Here is a 16,817-nt window from a genome sequence, read left to right as displayed (position 1 = left end):
CACCTGGCCCATCCTGGCACTTGGTGGGTGCTCTGAGTGTGACAGGAGATCTTCACCAGGAGATTCAGAGAAGGAATGGCACATGAGCCCTGCCCAGGTACTCCAGGCACATGTGGAGGGCTAGATCCCCCTCCACATGTGTCCCTCCAGCAGAAGACCTGGGTCCCCTCCCCAGCAGGTGACCTTCCTGAGCCTCCATTTCCCATTGGTGGAAGGAGCCCCTGATCTACCCTGTGTGTGTGTTGACTTAATATTTGTCGAGCAGCTCCTGTTTGTAACTCTAGACCCCAGGGGGATGCAGGGACAGCCTATGGCATGGTTCCATCTCTTGGACTCTCTACCACAGTGGGGAAGGCTGGGTTGAGAGGACAGGGAGGGGAGGCGCAGGCTGGGCAGGTGGGAGGTGGGTAGGTGGGCAGGGTGAGTGGGACTCGCACTGGGTCCCTTGATGGGTGCAGGATGGGGCTGAGAGCATGAACAGGTGTGCAGGGGCAGGGAACTGAGGGCAGAGCCTTGGAGGGGGAGGGGCAGCCAGAGTGCCTGCTGTGTAGACAGTGTTAAGGGCCGCCCACAGGGATCTGATGAGGTGTGAATATGTGAGTTCTCTCCCTGTGGCCATCTCTGCACACACGTGAGGGCTTCCTCCAGACTCGGCCCTAATGGGACCCTGAACTCTCCAGCCACAGTGGTCCACCCCCTCATCGCACACAGGAGGAAGCTTTCTGACTCTGACATGTACTTTTTCACATGTTTAACATTCAGGAGACATCAAAGTACATATTGATTTGGGTTCTTCCTCCCGGGAAGGTGGACATGTGGCCACAGCCACCCACAGCAAAGCTGCTGGCAAGCTCAGAGCTGCTCGCAGCCAGAAACAGCAGTGGGTGTGGATTGGGGATGCACTGGTTCCTGGATGAGATCACTTCCCTGAGATTCCTCTAAGAAACAAGCGCTCTGCTTATTCCATCCCTCCATCCCATGAGGGATGACGCCTTTCCACAGAAGTCTCTCTCGTCCCCTCTTCCTGCCCTCCCTGTCCACTCTGGGGATAGAGCTGGTCCTTCAGACAGAAGGCACCTCCCTCCTGTAAGCTCATCCCTCTCTCCGGACTCCAATGGGGAGAAACCATTGCCTCCTGTCATTACCACCCCCCAGTCAGCCCTCTCTGACTGATCCTTTGGCTACACGTGTGTGTGTACACGAACACACACCCTAGGCGTTCCTGGTGAGCTGTGTTCTGACCAGCGCGGGGCCAGGGTAGCCAAGGATAGGAGATGCCATTCAGAGATAAGGGTCTCACCTGCTTCTTCAACAGAGGGAAGAAGGAAGGACTGGCTGGTGATGTTAGTGGTTGGAAAAGTATGAAGCAGAATGGACTCCATAGTGTTTCCTTTTGAGATAAAGGCAAGTGTGATAATGACCAATTAGCAGAGAGCCATGAAGCCACATCCAGAAGGCAGTCATTTGTAAAGAAGTCAGATGCTGAAGAGCTGATTAGAGACGCTAGGAACCCGGAGGAGGGGTCTTTGCCAAGAGCAGAGAGGAGGTTATTTGTCACTTGGGGAGACCCAAGTGTGAGCAAGTTTGCTCTAAAGCAGGGCCTCCAAACGTTTTGGCACCAGGGACTGTTTCGTGGAAGATCATTTTTTCACAGGGGTTGAGGGGGTAGGGAGGATGGTTTTAGGATGATTCAAACATATTATGTTTATTGAGCACTGTATTTCTATTGTTATTACATCAGCCCCACCTCAAATCATCAGGCATTAGATCCCGGAGGTTAGAGACCCCTTCTTTAAAGCACCAGGGGGTGCTCTAAAGCACCAGGGCCTGGTGTTAAAACTGGCTTGGTGTCACCAGACCTGCCCCACCTGATCACGACCTCCAGCCCTAGCAGCAGAGCAGTGCCAGTTCAGGGCTGAGCCACTAGGGGGCACAAGAGGGTGTCACAGCTCACTTTCATAAGTGGTTTGAAGCTGAGGGGCACTTGTACTGGACCCAGGTACTAGCGAGGAGGGAAGGCATGCCTTCCTGTTGACCCCAGTCCTGGCAGGCAACCTGATAGAGACCCACAGGGGTGATGGCCATCTGCTTGCCCCTTGAAGTGCCCCTGTATCATCTGCTTACTCCTCCCCGCCAGAAGGGAGATGACTTTGGAAATGAATCCAGAGGAGAAGGTCACACAGACTCAGAATATCCTGTCTGTAGAGGTTTTTAGACCACCTGGTCCAGCTTCCTCGTTTTCTATAATGGAGATCGGGGCCTGGGGAGAAGTAGCTTGTTCAATGTTCAGCCAGTCAGTGGCAGAACCCAGGAGGGGACCCGGGTCTTCTGGTGCCCAGCCTACTTCCGCTCACCACAGCAGCCCTGATTCTCAGGAGTTGGGTATTATATTCCCATGCCCCCTTCTCTGAGTTCTAGAACCAGCTGTCCTAAACTCAGGAGTCCATCCTCTGGCCTTTGACCCTGACAGTGATGCTCCAGCCATGTCTCCCTTCTAAAGGATCATGGCTTCCGTGACTAGATGATCCGAGGGAGAGAAAAGTTTTGGTCCAAGGTCAAGTAACCAGGTAATCGAGGATTTAATACATACCACTGGCATCCTCGAAAAAGCAAGAGAGTTCCAGAAAAACATCTATTTCTACTTTATTGACTATGCCAAACCCTTTGACTGTGTGGATCACAATAAACTGTGGAAAATTCTTCAAGAGATGGGAATACCAGACCACCTGACCTGCCTCTTGAGAAACCTATATGAAGGTCAGGAAGCAACAGTTAGAACTGGACATGGAACAACAGACTGGTTCCAAATAGGAGAAGGAGTACATCAAGGCTGTATATTGTCACCCTGCTTATTTAACTTATATGCAGAATACATCATGAGAAATGCTGGGCTGGAGGAAGCACAAGCTGGAATAAAGATTGCTAGGAGAAATATCAATAACCTCAGATGTGCAGATGACACCACCCTTATGGCAGAAAGTGAAGAGGAACTAAAAAGCCTCTTGATGAAGGTGAAAGAGGAGAGTGAAAAAGTTGGCTTAAAACTCAACATTCAGAAAATGAAGATCATGGCATCCGGTCCCATCACTTCATGGGAAATAAATGGGGAAACAGTGGAAACAGTGTCAGACTTTGTTTTGGGGGGCTCCAAAATCATTGCAGATGTTGACTGCAGCCATGAAATTAAAGATGCTTACTCCTTGGAAGGAAAGTTATGACCAACCTAGATAGCATATTCAAAAGCAGAGACATTACTTTGCCAACAAAGGTCCATCTAGTCAAAGCTATGGTTTTTCCAGTGGTCATGTATGGATGTGAGAATTGGACTGTGAAGAAAGCTGAGAACCAAAGAATTGATGCTTTTGAACTGTGGTGTTGGAAGACTCTTGAGAGTCCCTTGGACTGCAAGGAGATCCAACCAGTCCATTCTGAAGGAGATCAGTCCTGGGATTTCTTTGGAAGGAATGATGCTAAAGCTGAAACTCCAGTACTTTGGCCACCTCATGCGAAGAGTTGACTCATTGGAAAAGACTCTGATGCTGGGAGGGGTTGGGGGCAAGAGGAGAAGGGGACGACAGAGGATGAAATGGTTGGATGGCATCACTGACTCGATGGATGTGAGTCTGAGTGAACTCCAGGAGTTGGCGATGGACAGGGAGGCCTGGTGTGCTGCGATTCATGGGGTTGCAAAGAGTTGGGCACGACTGAGCGACTGAACTGAACTGAACTGGCATCCTCAAGTTTTGAAATAAGAGGAGTCTGAAGGGAACTATGTTCCCTACCCATTTGCTCTAAATTTCCTCACTGATGGACTTCCCTGGTGGTCCAATGGCTAAGACTCCATGCTCACAATGTAGGGGGACTGGGTTCAAACCCTGGTCAGGGAACTGGATCCCACATGCTGCAACAAAGACCCAGAATAACCAAAAATAAATATTTTAATAAATAAATAAATTTTCTCACTGAGGTTTTAGCAACACGGTCCAACTCCAGGGCATAGCTGGGCTTTCTTGAAAAGAGGACCACATTGCCTGGACCCATACTAAGGCCTCCGTCCCTTTGATACCTGGGTGTGCCCAGAAACCTCAGCCAGGGAAGTAGGGCCCTGGGGCCAGGTCTCCATGGTTCAAGCAAGGAGAATGAGACGTGGGCCTGGATAATGTAGAGCGTTAGATGACAGTTTTATTCAGTTCTCCCCCTTTGGCTTGGGAATGCAAAATATAATCAGTTTTGCCTGGAGAGTTCCCTTCCTAAGTGTGTTTGGCTTCAGCCAACATTAAGATGAGCTTGCATTCCTCCACATAGCCTGGCCTCCAGTTCTGTTTGCAGAGACTCAAGACAGATGCTTGCGTGTCGACAACTGGAAGCTGGTTGTGTGTTTGCTCTAGAGAATCTCTCTGACGTGTGCCGAGGTTGGGCCTTAGGTAGAAGGTTGTAGGACCCTCTCATTTGACAGAGGGGGACACGGAGGCCCAGAAAGGCATAGTGACTCTCTGTGGCTACTAGGCAAATGTAGCAACCAAGCTGAGATTTGAATGCAGATCACCCTGTGCCCTGGTCCAACCTTTGCAGGGCTTCACTTTGGGCTCTGGTGACATGCAGGCATGGCTATTGGCTCCCCCACGTGGCTGCAGACTCTGAAGACCATAGGTCATGTCTTACTTGACTTGGTGTCCCCGATTCCCAGCATGAAACCTGGAGCTTCGTAGCCCCAAATAGACATTTGTGGAATTGAAAGATTGTAGAGGAGGGTTATATGGAGGGAATGGTGGTGAATAAAGATGGGCATGAAAAAGAAAAGCTCATGACCTTAGGTAGATCCCCACCCCTTTTCTAGCCTGAGTTCTCTCACTGGTATCAGCAAGGGTCTTAAATACAATTAGGTGGTTCTCAAACTATGTTCCAGGATACCCTAGGGTTCAAAGAACTGTCTTAGGACTGTTCCTGCAGGTGGGAGCTACTCCTTGTCCACTGTCCCTAAGTCCAGCCTCAGCTTCCTGTGTCTGCTTCTTATGTATAGATTTTGTTCTCAAAAGGTGGGATTCACTGCCAAAAAAAAAAAAAAAGTTTTGAGACCTCTAGGCTATTTGATCTTTAAGATCCCTGCTTGTTCTTAAGAATAAAATCTTAATAAGTGACCCTTCCCTGATAACACGTTTGTTGCACACCATTTTTGGCCCTGTGGTAAATTGTCTGAGTTGGGGGGTGGGTTTCATGTCCCATGGCCGTGAGACAGACAGAAAACGAGGTACAGAAGGGCCCTGAGCCCTAGAATTGATGCTAGGGATCTATGTGTCTGCTGTTGCCCTGTCGGCCATTCCTGTGTCCCGATGAAGCAGGACAGCCCAGCTGCAAGGCTTGGCGCGTGACTCAGGAAGGAGACATCATGACCCACTTGCTAGGCCGCCCTGCTTCCTGACCGGCTCAGTCTAGGCCTCCCCGTGAGCTCTTGAGAAGGGAATGACTGAGTTACTACCCCAAACACCATGAGTCCCCAATAGGTAATTCATGTTCTGCCTCCTCCCTGACTGTCCACCATTTAAGAGCCAGACTGAGTCAGTTACCAGTTGCTACAATAATGCTATGTAAAAAATAACCCCCCCACCCCACCCCCACCAAATCTGAGTGACACACATCATTATTTAGTTCACTTGTCTGGGTCAGCTGGACGTCCAGCTGACCTAAGCTAAGCTCAACTGGGAGCCCAGCTGGCCTCACAGGGCTTGCTCATACGTATGAGTGGATAGCTGACCCCAGCCGGGTGTGCTTATGGAGTTCAGCTCCAAGTGTTTCTCCTCCTTTTGCTGGGATATGTGGGCCAGCCTGAGCGAATACTTCTCACATTGATGGCCGAAGTGCAAGTGAGCAAGCAGAAACAGACAAGATGTTGGCGTCCTAAGATTTCGGGTGGAAACTGGCAAGCTTTCATTTCTGCCTCATATGGCTCAGCCCAGAGTTAAGTGGGGAGGTGTCACAGGCTTTGTTTATTGTTGTTAGGTGGAGCTGAACCTTCTACTTTAGTTCAACACATTTTACTGAGGATCTGTGTGTCCCAACCCCTGCAGTGGGAATAAAGAGATGAACAAAACCCCATCCTTATCTTCACATGGCTTGGAGTCTTGGAATGGGGAGAAGCATGGAACTCATGACACTCGGTGTTTACTTTTATTTTTTTATGTACTTATTTATTGGCTTCACTGGGTCTTCATCGCTGTGCGAGGACTCTCTCTAGTCATGGTACACGGGCTTCCCATTGCGGTGGCTTCTGTTGTTGCAGAGCACAGGCGTGTAGGCTCAGTAGTCATGGCACCCAGGCTTTAGTTGCTCTGGAGCAGGTGGGATGCTCCCAAAGCAGGGATTAAACTATGTCCTTTGCATTGGCAGGTGGACTCTTAACCACTGAATTACCAGGGAAGTCCCATTGCTCAGCATTGAGTTTGTTTGTTTTTTTAATATAAATTTATTTATTTTAATTGGAGGCTAATTACTTTACAATATCGTATTGGTTTTGCCATACATCAACATGAATCTGCCACGGGTGTACACATGTTCCGCATCCTGAACCCCCCTCCCACCTCCCTCCCCATACCATCCCTCTGGGTCATCCCAGTGCACCAGCCCTGAGCTTCTTGTATCATGCATCGAACCTGGACTGGTGATTCATTTCACATATGATATTATACGTGTTTCAGTGCCATTCTCCCAAATCATCCCACCCTCTCCCTCTCCCACAGACTCCATAAGACTGTTCTATACATCTGTGTCTCTTTTGCTGTCTCGCATACAGGGTTATTGTTACCATCTTTCTAAATTCCATATATATGTGTTCAGTTCAGTTCAGTTCAGTCGCTCAGTCATGTCCGACTCTTTGCAACCCCATGAATCGCAGCACGCCAGGCCTCCCTGTCCATCACCAACTCCCAGAGTTCACCCAGACTCACATCCATCGAGTCAGTGATGCCATCCAGCCATCTCATCCTCTGTCGTCCCCTTCTCCTCCTGCCCCCAATCCCTCCCAGCATCAGAGTCTTTTCCAATGAGTCAACTCTTCACACGAGGTGGCCAAAGTATTGGAGTTTCAGCTTTAGCATCATTCCTTCCAAAGAACACCCAGGACTGATCTCCTTCAGGATGGACTGGTTGGATCTCCTTGCAGTCCAAGGGACTCTCAAGAATCTTCTCCAACACCACAACTCAAAAGCATCAATTCTTCGGCGCTCAGCTTTCTTCACAGTCCAATTCTCACATCATACATGACCACAGGAAAAACCACAGCCTTGACAAGATGGACCTTTGTTGGCAAAGTAATGTCTCTGCTGTTGAATATGCTATCTAGGTTGGTCATAACTTTCCTTCCAAGGAGTAAGCATCTTTTAATTTCATGGCTGCAATCACCATCTGCAGTGATTTTGCGTTAGTATACTGTATTGGTGTTTTTCTTTCTGGCTTACTTCACTCTGTATAATAGGCTCCAGTTTCATCCACCTCATTAGAACTGATTCAAATGTATTCTTTTTAATGGCTGAGTAATACTTCATTGTGTATATGTACCACTGCTTTCTTATCCATTCATCTGCTGATGGACATCTAGGTTGCTTCCATGTCCTGGCTATTATAAACAGTGCTGCGATGAACATTGGGATACACGTGTCTCTTTCAATTCTGGTTTCCTTGGTGTGTATGCCCAGCAGTGGGACTGCTGGGTCGTATGGCAGTTCTATTTCCAGTTTTTTAAGGAATCTCCACACTGTTCTCCATAGTGGCTGTACTAGTTTGCATTCCCACCAACAGTGTAAGAGGGTTCCCTTTTCTCCACACCCTCTCTGGCATTTATTGCTTGTAGACTTTTGGATAACAGCCATTCTGACTGGCGTGAAATGATACCTCATTGTGGTTTTGATTTGCATTTCTCTGATAATGAGTGATGTTGAGCATCTTTTCATGTTTGTTAGCCATCTGTATGTCTTCTTTGGAGAAATGTCTGTTTAGTTCTTTGGCCCATTTTTTGATTCTGGAATTGAGCTGCAGGAGTTATTTGTATATTTTTGAGATTAATTCTTTGTCAGTTGCTTCATTTGCTATTATTTTCTCCCATTCTGGAGGCTGTCTTTTCACCTTGCTTATAGTTTCCTTTGTAGTGAAGAAGCTTTTAATTTTAATTATGTCCCATTTGTTTATTTTTGCTTTTATTTCCAGTATTCTGGGAGGTGGGTCATAGAGGATCTTGCTGTGATTTATGTCAGAGAGTGTTTTGCCTATGTTCTCCTCTAGGAGTTGTATAGTTTCTGGTCTTACATTTAGATCTTTAATCCATTTTGAGTTTATTTTTGTGTATGGTGTTAGAAAGTGTTCTAGTTTCATTCTTTTACAAGTGGTTGACTAGTTTTCCCAGCACCACTTGTTAAAGAAATTATCTTTTCTCCATTGTATATTCTTGCCTCCTTTGTCAAAGGTAAGGTATCCATAAGTGTGTGGATTTATCTCTGGGCTTTCTATTTTGTTCCATTGATCTATATTTCTATCTCTGTGCCAGTACCATACTGTCTTGATGACTGTGGCTTTGTAGTAGAGCCTGAAGTCAGGCAGGTTGATTCCTCCAGTTCCATTCTTCTTTCTCGAGATTTCAGCATTGAGTTTTAACTTCAACATTTAACTATTCTCTAAACCCCTCCGTGAACGGAGGTGTGGGCAGAAGGAGACTCACAGTGCAGCATCATTCCCCTGATGCCCCAGCAGTTCTCAAGGGCAGGGTCCAGATTTCCATCCACTGGAAGCTTCCAGAGGGAAGGCATAGTTACTAGGTCTCCTGTGACGGCTGCAGGCCCCCAAGGGCAGGATCCCCAGAGTCAGAGGGCTCCCTTACCTGCAGCCGCCTCCTCTCCAGTGGAGGCCTTTCTCCTCCTGGTCAGAACCCTCTCTGATGAGGGGATCACATTCTCCCCACCCCCCATCTCTTCTCTCATATCTCGCCTGTGCCTTCTACAGAGGCCTAGAGATGGGGAGGTGACTCAGGCCTTGCCAGCAATGCTCCCAAACCTAGCACTGCCTTCTTAGATTCCTGTCTTTGAAACAATGGCCCCAAAGAGAAGGAAAAGACAGCTGGGATGATGACGGAGCCAGAACCATCACATTTTTGGTATTTGCTGCAGCAATGCAGAGGATGAAAATCAGTCAGGCATCTAGAGCTCATTCAACTCAGGCTGGAATGTGTGATTGTGTTTTCTATAGCAGAAGGAGGTCCACATTACCATTTCTTCTTACTTGGCCAGAGTCAGGGTCTTTTCTCCCGCCGTGCTACGCCCCCTCCATTCCCTATCTGGGATTTGCTTTTAGACCTGAAGATTCCTGGGCCCCATGTAGAACTGGGAAGGGCGTTCTGATAACATTTCATCCTCCGTCACCCCCATCCCAGCTCCCAGCATCCAAGGCAAACAAAAGCTCTTGCTTACACAGGTGTGTCTGCAACCCAGAGCAGGGCCCAGAGAATGAGCAGAGGCTTGGCAGATGGATGGTGCCTGAGAGATGGTCACTCTCGGGTTCCCCAGGATAGCTTCCTCCTGCTGTCAGTTCTGGTGCTTCATCCAGACTTTCAAGGCTCTTGGGACTCTGGCTGCATCCATCTAGTGCACCTGGTCCTGTGTATTCCACCTACTGTGATCAGGGATGCACTGTCAGCTCTCTAGTGGGCAGAATCAGGGTGTGGGACCCAAGATGAGTGAGTTTTTAAGAAGGGGCAGGTGGGAGGAGGACCAACCTGGATGAGACCACCGCAGTGAGGAGCTCAAGTGACCACAGTGGGGAGGAAGGCTTGATGGTGGCAGGTAGGGGGCAGGACTCATGAGGTCTCCAAGGGCATCCTTCCACTTCCTAGCTACCTGCCTTCTTTGTGCAACAGCTTCCTCACCTGTAAAGTGAGAATAATGATACACTTACTTCAAAAGGCTGCTGTGGGGTTTCCCTGGTGGTCCAGTGGGTAAGAATCTGCCTGCCAATGTAGGGGACATCGTTTCGATACCTGGTCCGGGAAGATCCCACATACTGGTAGGCAACTAAGTCCGTGTGCCACAGCGACTGAAGCCTACGCACCCTAGATCTTGTGCTCCACAATAAAGAGAAGCCCCCGCAATGAGAAGCCCTCACCACAGCCAGAGAAAGCCCGCATGCAGCCACGAAGACCCAGCACCGCCAAAAATACATACATAAATGTAAACGTTGTTGTGAGGATTAAATACATTTAGCATAGTACCTGGTGCCTAGTGAATTCTTTGTGCATGTACACTGGAATTTTTCTTATTATTATCTAAATGGTAAGGAACTGTCTGTACCAGTCAGAGAGCTAGGAAGTAAACTAAGGAGAAAAAGACCAACAGGCCCTGATTCTGGGAACAGTTTCTCAGAAGGTGAGAAATCCATCAGACAAGTCTCTCTGCATATTCCTAGGATAGGGCCAGGGTAAAAAGATAAAAAGTCATTCCTGGATGTTGCCCTGAATAGTGTATAGCTGGAGAAGAGAGCAGGGAAGATGTGGAAACTCCTGTCATTCAAGATAGAAGGCGACAGGCAGTGAGCCACCCAGAGGGATGTTGCTCTGAATGTTGTAGAGAGGGGACATCAGAGCTGAGCCTCGATGCTTGAGAAGAAGGGAAGAAAGGCCTTCAGGCAGGGTGGACAGCGTGGGCAGAGGCACTGGGGCAGCTCAGACAGCAGGGAAACGATTCAGTTCCAAGATCTGCTGAGTACCTTCCATGGACCAAGCACTGCCACGGGTTAGTTACTGCATTCAGTCTTGTCACCCACACAGTGAGGTTGGCATTATTATTCCCATTTTATAGATGACTAAATGGAGGACCAGAAAGGAGTAGCTCCTGGCCCAGGATCAGCCACTAATGAATGAATGCTGGAGCCAGGCTTCTAACAAGCCCCCCACCCCGAACTCAAGACCAGGTTTTCTCTAGGCCTGGCTTCACCCTCAGAGAATCTGGCAGGAGGGCAGGAGGAACCAGGCCGTTCCTGACACTTTGGGCCAGAAAGGCTGTTCTCTTCTCCTTTGATAGCCCCACATTCACACTATGAACTCCTGCCTCTGGGCCACCTCGCTGATTCCTGCACATCACCTTTCAAGGCCAGGTCATATCTCCAGAGGCTTCCTGACCCCCTGGTCCACAGCTGTCTCTCCCAACCTGGCACTCAGGCGGCCACCTTGTACTTTATCTCTTTGAGGTTTCCTCAGGTGGTTCAGCAGTGTTTGAGGCCAGCCCCCACCTCGGTGCTGGGTCCAGCAATCACTACACAGACCCCATCTTGCCTTCATGGCACCACTGTCCTGGTGGTGAGATTGGACTAATTAAATGATCGTACCTGCTCTGTATAATTACTAACCAGGTAATTCTAAAGGAGGGGTCACGGGTCACCTGTTAGTGAATTCAAGGGGTGTTGAAATCATTAGACAAGATCTGATGTAATGGTGGAGTGAGGGTGGTCAGAGGAGCTCCCTGGGGAGGTGGAAGAATGGGACATGTGTGCTGAGATCTGAAGGAGAAGAGCAGATCAGATCAGAAGATCAGAACTTCTCTGAGGAGAGTTCATCAGAAAGGCTCCGGCAGAAGAAATAGCATGTGCGAAGGCCCCAAGACAGGAGGAAGCCAAATGGGAGCAGAAAGACAGCCCTAGGGCCTGGGCCACAGGCACCCAGAGGAAGACTTGACAAGAGGCCAGGGAGGCTCACAGGGCGCTGGGGCCAGGTGGGGACTGTGGATTTTCTCCCAAGACCCTTGGGAAGCTAGTGGCAGCAGTGGGGGGTAGTCCTGGGATAGGGTGGAGTGGCCCAGCATTGCTGCTCAGCCGAGCCTCCCTAAGCTCTAGCGTGCACTCCCCAGGGAGCACAGGAGGTCTGGACATGTGTCGGCCGGCATGCCTCAGCAGCTGGGATGGGGCCACCCCGCCTGGGAATGGGTCAATGGCCTCCGCCTTGGCCTAGATAGTGGGTTTGAGACCCAGTGGTGCTCGCACGCCATGCTGAGGATTCAGTGCCCTCTTGAGACTGGCTAATGCTTCTTCAAAAGAAAGATAAGCTTCTGAGAAAGGGAGCAGCAGCTGATGTAATTTTGGCCACAGTCCGCAGGAGAGCAAGCCCAGGAATTGTGGCATTTTCCCCCCTCTGTCATCAATATCAAGGGCAGTGAAGTGGCCAGCTGCCCAGCCAGGCTCCCGGAGTCTCTGCAGTCGGCCTGCTGATTCCCATCAGAAACAATTTTGTTTTGTTTTGCTGGTGCTTGGGGTTCATAAGTCTCTGAGAAGAGTACATTCCCTGAGAATGAAAGCCATCCACCATCAGGGGAGCAGTCCCGAGATCTTGTCAGGAGACAAGGTCAGGGTGTCAGACTTGACATCACTTTTAGGAAATCCGTACTCTGGTTGGTTCGCTTGGTCAGAAGCAAATGCCAACTTGAAGAAGAAACCTGTACTTTGTAACTTAATGCCCTGGCCTTGAGAGTGTTTGCCCTCTCCCTGTGGCCAGATTTTGCTAATCTTGTCCCAGGGGGTTGGGGGTGTGGGTACTGGGGGAGATAGGACCTGTTCTCAACGGAGCCCCCTCAGAGTGAATGGAGGAGCACAGGGCCGCTGGCTCCTCTCCCATCTGCTGACCCCAACCAAACCCAAAGACATAGGAGGTGGGATCTGAGGGCAAGAAAGGAGACACCTTTCCCTGAAAAGAATGTTCCTGCACCCTCTCCCAGGGGTAACACAGAGCCTAGTGCCCCAAGCAATCTGATCGTGGAAGTGCTCTAACTTCCTCCCAGCCGAGCGATTCGGGGCAAATTAACCTCCCAGAGATATGATAATATCTATTTCACGGGGTTGGTGTGTGATTTAAATAAGTAATATAAAAATACTGGTTAGATACCTAGAATAGTGCCAGGAATATATTAGTGCTCAGTAAATATTTTCCCTCCTGTTCCTCATTGAGGGGAGACAGCATCCCAGACAAATGCAGGTCCTGGTCTCTAAGCGTTCCATCAGTATCTATTGACCACTGACCATGACCTAGATCTTGATTCAAGGCACTAAGTATATGACACTGGGCAGTGTCTCTCGGCACTTAGAGGACATATGAATATTATGAAATATCAGCTGTGTGACAATCAGATAACTCTGTAACATGTTAGGGATAAGTGCTATGAAGACAAATGAAGAAGGGAGATGAGAGTGACAGGGTGTCCTAGTGATGGACAAGATGACATTGAAACAGGGACCCTAATGATGTGGGGGAGTGAGCCCTGCTAGTAACTCAGGGAGGAGCATCCAGGCAGAAGGAAAGGCAGCCAGGGCAAAGACGCTGAGCAGGGACAGGTCTGACACATTCTAGTAACAGGAAAGGGAACAGTGTGGTTACAGCAGAAGGAAGGGGGGCAAGAGTAAATGAGGGGCTGAGGGAGCCAGCTGGGGTTCCTTTGGGGAATCACAGGGCCTGGCAGGTAAGGAGTTTGGCTTTGACTGTGGGTTGGTGGGAACCCAATGGAGGGTATGCAGCTGGAGTCACGGGATCCAGCAGGTCTTGGAAGGATCCTTCCGGCCATGTTCACCCAAGATGCACTGATAGTAGAGAAGACCTTGAAGACACAATGTACACTCTTGACTTCACTGGTCCTCACCTCCCTGCCGGCCTGGGAGTGGTGGGGTGGGTCTGGATTTCCTGACTGCCAGGCACAGCTGCCTCTTGCTCAGGGTCCCCTCACTCTGCTGGGCTTGGGTACAAGAATGGGAGGACCACGGACCACCAGGGGACATTTCCAGAGGGCCCCGGGGAGCCAGATTGAAGTATTTCCCCTGCAGTCAGGGAATGTGTATGGCCTGTGCATGTATGTGTGTGGGCATGTGTGCGTGCACATATGTGCCTCTCTGGATGTGCACACATGCGTGTGCATGCACCATTTCTGGGGCAGAGTTGGAGAGTTCCGCAGGTAACACCAGTGTCTCTCTCTGCTCTGTGACGTGCCCACATTGGCCAAGGACCAGTGATCCTTCATCCTCCTGTGCTCACCTGATCGGGCCCTCTTCCCCAGGGCTGCCTGCTGCTGACCAGGCTGATAAGTTCATTCGTGGCTGGGCTTTGTAAATAAGGCAATAATGGTCAACACATGAGAGGAATGGCAATGATATTCTGTCTGCTGTGCTCTATTAATTGTTGTTGTTGTTCAGTCACTAAGTCGTGTCCAATTGCCCCAAGGCTTTCCACTAAGCAGAATCAGTTAATTGACCAACCAGGGGCCAAGGTGAAAGGGTTTTACGGGACTTTGCCTGCTGTGCCTTGGCTGCTGCAGCTGAGCAGTGGCCCCGGCTGAAGCCAGGTGGAGCTTTGCAGGTGGATTCAGAAGGAGAGGGTCAGCCAGCAGAACTGGAGCCATGGCCACTAGGACCCCGGGCCTGGCTGGGGCAAAGGGGATGGCAAGAGAGGTGGGAAGTCAGCTCCCTGACTACTTAGCAGTCAGAGGTGAAAGAAGGGAGAAGGAGTAGAGAGAGGAGGGAAAAGACAGGAAAAAAAAAAACACAAAACCACGCAAGAGGAGACCAGCAGAAGTTAGAAGCAGAGTTAGAGAAAGGAGAGATGGAGGAGGACAGGCACTGTCCCTTCCTTGTGAGACCAGGGATTCTTTCGGGGAAGGACAAGGTCTTACCCTTCAGACCTGCCTGGTTTCTAAGAGGAGGCTTTAGACCTGTACCTCCCCTATCAGATTGACTCCCCCCAGGGCAGGGGCTGGGCCTTTCCCATCAGATTGTTGGCTTCCCAAACAGGGGCTATGTTAACCAACACTGGGAGCTCCCCAAGGATAGAGGAGCTTACTCCATCCACAGCCAAGACCCTCCAAGGTAGGTGATCTGCTGGGGGTTGCCGGTCATGGCCCTGGGACCAGGATATCCGCCTACCTGACCTCTCTCCTCCCCTCTCAGGGTTCACAGCCACCTTCAACATGGACACCAAGAAGCCCCGAGTCATCCCTGGCTCCAGGGCCGCCTTCTTTGGCTACACGGTGCAGCAGCATGACATCAGCGGCAGGAAGTGGTGAGTGAGAGCTGCCACCCCTCCCCTGCCCCCCCTTCACAGCCCTGCACCTCCCCCCACCCAGGCCCCCCATGGGCTGACAGCACAGGCCCTCGCATGCAAATGCCCCCCTTCCCAGGGCCTTGACTTCCTATCCTGGCAGGTCAGGAGCTGCCTAGGATCTGCCCTGTCTTTGAAACCATGAGCATCCCCTTCATAGGCCTCCATCTTCTCATCTGAGAAATGGGAATGAACACCCTCTTTCTTCTGGTTATGGGACAGCGCAGGCAGCAGGCACCAAGAACCAGTAATCACCCCCTCTCATCCCCTCTCAGGGCCCCAGGCTCTCATCAGCGGGGGCAGCGCTTCTGGTTGTGGCTATTGGGAGAGCTGTGGAAGGTGGGGTGTCTCTGCAAGGATGGATGTGTGTGCTCAAAGCTGAAACAGAGGCCGCAGTGGGGCAAAGGGAAGCGAGAGAAGGCTAAGTGTGGGGAGAGGACCTCCCTGGGGCGGGGGCAGTCAGGAGGCAGGAAGGGTCAGCCTCCTATGTCTAATATAACTGTTGGATTATATTGTACATGTTATATAATTTACTCATTTCAAGCGTCAGTTCAGTTCTTCTGAAATTTACGAAGTTGTGTAGCCATCACTTCAAATTAGTTGTAGAACATTTTCACACACACCCCATTTATTTATTTCAATATCAAACAGCAAGGTTCAACAATGTAACAACCACAATTACTTTTGTACCAACCCAATAGTATCTCATGGTGGGTTTAGCTGGCATTTCTCTAATGACTAACAATGTTGAGTAACTTTTTGTGAATTTATTGGCCATTTGGGTATCCTATTTTATGATGTGTCTGATTCAGTCTTTTGCCCATTTTTAAAATTGTGTTGTGTGTGTTTTTCTTAATAATTTATAAAACTTTAAAAATATGTATATTCTATATACAAATTCTTTGTCAGAGAAAAGCATTGCGAAGAACTCCCCCCGTCTGTAGCTTGCATTTTCATTTCCTTAGAGGTGTCTTTTTATGAACCGAAGTTCTTTAATAAAGTCTAATTTATCACTCTTTTTATAGTGTGTCTTGTGTACCCCATTTAAGAAATGTTTGCTTCTCTCAAGATCATGAAGATACTTTCCTCTTTTTCCTTCCAGAAGTTTGATGTTTTTGTTTTCTCATTTAAGTCAGTGGTTCATCTCAAATAAATTTTTGTGTGAGATGGGAGATAAAAGTCAAAGGTGTTTTTTTTTTTTAAATATGGATATCCAGTTGATCTAGCACCATTTCTTAAAAGACTGTTTTCCCACTGAATTGTAGTGTCGTCTTTGTTGAAAATCAGGTGACCCCTATACGTATGGGTCTATTTCTAGCCTCTGTTTTAATCTATAAAATAGAAAGCTGCCTTGGTTACTGTAGCTTCAGAGAAAGTCTTGAAGTTAGGTAATGTGAATTCTTCACATTTGTTCCTCTTTGACAAGATTGTTTTGATTATACTAGGTCTTCTGTGTTTTCCTATGAATTTTAGAATCAGCTTGTCAATTTCCCCTCATCAAACTTGCTGACATTTTGATTGGGATTACGTTGAATTTGTAGATCAATTTGTGGAGAAATGAAGTCTTACCAATACTGAGTCTTCCAATCTATGAACATGTATATACCTTCACTTACTTAGTTTTTAAAATTTCTCCTCTTAATAGGGCTTTGAAATTTTCAGTGTAAAATTCTTGCATATCTGTTATTACTTTGGTTCCTAGGTACTTGGTATTTTA

The 16,817-nt window shown here is 48.9% G+C and overlaps 1 protein-coding gene across 1 annotated transcript in view; it reads left to right on the top strand.

Annotated features, from left to right (window-relative positions):
- The window catches only part of ITGA11 (integrin subunit alpha 11), a 133,109-nt gene that overhangs the window by 24,299 nt on the left and 91,993 nt on the right, over nt 1-16,817 (top strand). Inside the window, exon 2 of the mRNA XM_027553060.1 lies at nt 14,950-15,061. Within this exon, the coding sequence (XP_027408861.1) occupies nt 14,950-15,061 (112 nt within the window). The remainder of the gene's footprint in view (nt 1-14,949; nt 15,062-16,817) is intronic.

The sequence above is a fragment of the Bos indicus x Bos taurus genome, chromosome 10 (assembly GCF_003369695.1).
Source record: "Bos indicus x Bos taurus breed Angus x Brahman F1 hybrid chromosome 10, Bos_hybrid_MaternalHap_v2.0, whole genome shotgun sequence".
NCBI classification, from domain to species: domain Eukaryota; kingdom Metazoa; phylum Chordata; class Mammalia; order Artiodactyla; family Bovidae; genus Bos; species Bos indicus x Bos taurus.
The sequence above is the reverse complement of the archived record's forward strand: the minus strand, read 5'-3'. Positions and strand labels throughout refer to the sequence as shown.